This window comes from Neophocaena asiaeorientalis, unplaced genomic scaffold (assembly GCF_003031525.2).
Source record: "Neophocaena asiaeorientalis asiaeorientalis breed wild unplaced genomic scaffold, Neophocaena_asiaeorientalis_V1.1 scaffold177, whole genome shotgun sequence".
Classification (NCBI taxonomy): Eukaryota; Metazoa; Chordata; class Mammalia; order Artiodactyla; family Phocoenidae; genus Neophocaena; species Neophocaena asiaeorientalis.
In genome coordinates, this window is record NW_020172779.1 from 22,906,267 (window position 1) to 22,910,237 (window position 3,971).

At 66.8% G+C, this 3,971-nt stretch overlaps 1 protein-coding gene across 1 annotated transcript in view; it reads right to left on the reverse strand.

Annotated features, from left to right (window-relative positions):
* PLEC (plectin) overlaps positions 1-2,232 on the reverse strand; it is a 34,626-nt gene extending 32,394 nt beyond the window's left edge. Inside the window, 1 exon segment of the mRNA XM_024741027.1 lies at positions 1,443-2,232. Within this exon segment, the coding sequence (XP_024596795.1) occupies positions 1,443-1,980 (538 nt within the window). The 5' untranslated portion in view covers positions 1,981-2,232.
* Positions 2,233-3,971: the final 1,739 nt, after the last annotated feature.

Here is a 3,971-nt window from a genome sequence, read left to right on the forward strand (position 1 = left end):
ACACCCAGTCTCCCCTCCTGGCCCACTGCCCACTGCCCGCCCAGCCACCAGGCCCAGCCCAGCCAGGCCACAGACAAGGAAGGAAGGAGCGAAGGGGAGGGAGGGGCTTGCGCTCACCACACCCCTGACCCAAGAAGGGGGAGAAGGTTTGTCCACCAGCCACTGAGCAGGGTAGGGGCAGCAGCGAGGCGAAGGTTGGGGGAGAAGGCTCAGGCCGAGAGCCGGCCACCGGGTGCTTGGTCACAGCTGACCAAGCACCCAGCGAAGCACTACTGACTCTGTGGGTGTCACTGTCACCCCATTGACAGGAGCTGGAGAGGCCGTGTGGTGAGCCCGAGGCTGCCCCTCTGCCCACAGCCTCACTGATCCTCCCAGATGGGCTCCCACACCTAGGCCCGAGTTTGCAGGTCCAACCCAGACCAGGCCAGGGCCGGCGCTTCCGCTCAGCACCTGGGCCTGCGCCTGGGTCCCCAGACCACGTTCATTTACCTGGCAAACTCCTACCCACGCTGCTAGCCTCACCCCAGGCCCCCTGCCCACCCCTCAGAAACCAAGTTCCTCCCCAGGTAGTGAGACACAGAGACGGAAGCAGGTGCGGGCTGCCCCACCTCAAGGCCAAGGCCAATGAGCTCCAGAGCGCACGTGTGAGCCTCAAGCTGCACGGGACCCTCTGCCCATCTGGGTCCTGCAGCACAGGTGCTTTGGGACAGAGGGATGCCACAGAGCAGGGACACAGCAAGGGCTTGCTGGCCACCTCTGGGACAAGAGGACCTGTCCCATCCTCTGAGACCTGGCTCCCGCTGGGAAGGATCTGCCTAGACCCCAGGCTGGGCCCTGCACCCGCCATGCCTTGGCCTCAGGCCCAGCGGCAGATGTTCCTACCTAGGGTCTGCTCTTCTCACCCCAACCCAGGGCTGCCCGTCTAGGCCATCACCAACCCCAAGCCGACCAAACGGCCAATCACAGTATCACGTCTGTGCCACACAACCATGGGGGCAGGTGCCACCCCAACTAGACAAACTCAAGGCTCAGAAAGGTCAGGGAGTCACCCACACTGTTGGAGAGAAGCTACACCGCTGTCCCATCCCAGCACCTCCTCTGCATGCCCCCACCTCCTGCTGAGAGGGCCTCAGGGCCGACAAGAGGCTGTGTTAACAGCTGGTCCTGCCAGTCCAAGAACCACAAGCCCCACCCCTAGCTCCGGGGTGTGCCTGGGGATGGGCTGGCAGTAACCCACCGGCTCCTCCTTGGCCAACCCACCCCAAGGTCCTCCAGCCAGGAGGAGGAGCCCTATGGGTCCACTGACCAGAGCGCGCAGGCAGAAACAGCGCCCCCTGCTGGCGGGAGCAAAGCTTTTGCACACTGGCTGCCCACCCCAGCCCACCAGGCCCAGGCCCCAGCACCCCCTCCCATCCCCCACCCTGGGGCCAGGACACAGCTACCTGCGGCAGGGGCAGGCTCCGGGCCAGGCCTCGCCAGGGTCCCTGGGGTGGTGGCGGGCACCACAGGGGGCTCAGGTGCCCCCTCCTCAGGCTCCTTCCGGCGGTAGACCCACCGCTCCTCACGGGTAGGGTCCTCGGCTGGCAGCGGCCCCCGCTTGGGCGGGCAGCCCAGGGGACCCTGCACGGCCTGCACGTGGGGGGTGCGGCGGGCAGGCATCACCATGGCGACAGGGCGGCGCACCCGCTGCAAAGAGGCGGGCACGATTTCCGGCGGCAGGTGCAGGTACTGGCGCAGGTGGGCAATACCCTCGTTGGTGAGGTACCAGTAAAAGTGGCGCCAGGCGAAGGTCTCCCGCACCAGGCCCCGCGCCCGCAGAGAGGCCATGGCGCGCGTGACCTGCAGGTTGGTGACACCGGGCACGTGGGGATGCAGGCTGCGGGGCCGCCGGTCCTTCTTGGCCACCATCACGCCCTCGCGGAAGAGCACCTCGTAAATGGTCCGCAGCTGGTCCAGCGGCATAAGCATGCCGGCCACCATGGCTGCCTGAGCCGGTGAGTCGAGGGCGGCGGGCGGGGCACAGGGAGGAGGTCCAGGAGACGCCCTCGGCACAAGGTGCGACCGGGGCCGAAGGGTAGGCAGGCCGTGGCGCTGAGCTCGAGGGCGCGGACTCCGGGCTTGTGGCTCGCGGCGCCTGGCTCTCTGGCTCCGTGCGATTCCTGCCGGCACTGCGGCCTGCCCACCGCTTGCGCGAGCCTCCCGCCTGCCCGCCCTTCAGGACGCCCAGGCCGGCCCCCTCTGACTCAGCAGCAAGGGCGGCCCCTCCCACCCTCAGCTAACAGGGCCCCTCGCAGAGTGGGGGGCACCTCGCAGCGGCGGCCATCCCCAAGGCAGGCCCCCTCCCTCCCCAGGCCCGCGGCTCCACGTCAGAAATTACATCAGTTTCTAAACACTTCCTTCAGAGTTCCTAAGATTAGGGGGAGGGTGGACGGGAGTGGCTGTGGACCCAGAATCTAAAAGGCTGGCAGAAGGGAAGCGGGAGAGGAGAGAGCAGGAGGGTCCTTAGGCCCAGGACCCAACTCAGGGTTGTGGTCTCAGAGCCTCAGGGATTCACAAGGACCTGAAGAGGAGGGTTGGGCCGTCTGGGCAGGGGGTCCTCTAGGTCTAAGGGAGGAGAGCTGAGGTCTTGGGGGGACTCAAGGGCTGAGGGAAGCGCTGCGGTCTTGGGGGGGCAGAGGTCTGAGGGGAATGGCAGGGGCAGCTGCTGCAGCACATGGACAGGCTGTAGGCACCACTGGCTGCCTGCCATCAAGCAGGCAAAGGGACAGAGCCCCCACCTCCAGATGTCGGATCCAGACAACGGCCACCCTCTTTAACACTTGCTATGCCAGGCCAGATCAAGGGTGGGCCAGGAACAGGGAGTCGGCTGAGAGTCCAAGCACTGTGTGCAGGGCACAGGGTAGGGGCTCTGAGTGGCCTCCATCCACCACCGCCCCAGGCCAGCTGTTGGAGGCCAGAAGCTCTCGGCTGCCACAGGGACCCAAAGCCACCCGCGGCCCAGAGCCCCTGCCGCCAGGAGACACCCCACCCTGGGCAGCCTGAGTGCCTCCTTCGAGCCAGCTGGACAGATGAGGGGAGAGTAGCACCAGGCTAGAAGAGGGTCGGGGGCCCCAGTGAAAGGGGGACCAGCAGCAGTGGGGGAAGGGGCTGTGTGCTCCACGTGAACACCCTGCAGCCTGGCCCGGCCACGCCCAGCAGTCACCCCTAGGCCCTTAGAGCTGAGGCTCCAACCACGGACATCCCGCGCCTCCCCATTCCACCCAATACCCCGCTCTCCCACTTGGTGCTGCACCACTCACACCTGTCCCCGCGCTTTCTCCCCTCCCCCAAGCGGACACACCCATTCCCAGCACTGCTAACTCGGGGACTGTTTATAAATAGGGCGGAAGGGGGGGGGAATCCCGAGGTGGGAGGCTCGGGAGGGCAGGCGGCCAACAGGCTGCGCGTGGGGGCGGGTTTATGAGGCCGTTGCCATGGCAGTGCAGAGCCGGCTCCCAACACACACACACACACCCCACACACACACACACACACACACGAGTTGTGGCAGAGGAAACTGCAGGCACAGCCAACTGTTCCCACAGCCCGGCCCGCCAGCTCTGCGGCGCCGCTCTCCCTCCGCCGGCGGGAACCCCGCGGGACACCGGCCGGGGAGGACGGAGCGCCGGCTCGGGGAGGACGCCCAGCAGGCGCTGGAGTGGGCAACGGCCACGCCCCCTCAGACTAGCGGCGCCTGCGGACCCTGCCGGGCATCACGGCTGTGGCTTCGAGAACCAACACCAGCTGTGGTTTCAGGCCAGCACTCAGGCCAGTGACCCGGCCCGGCCCTGTGCCCACGGAAGACCCACTCCTGACCCACCCCACAGCCCCACTCTGACCTCCTCTCCCTCCTAACCACCCCATACGTCCACCGCACATTTCCCTGGTTTGATTCCCCGACCTAACCCCTCAACCCCCAAGCTCCTACCAAG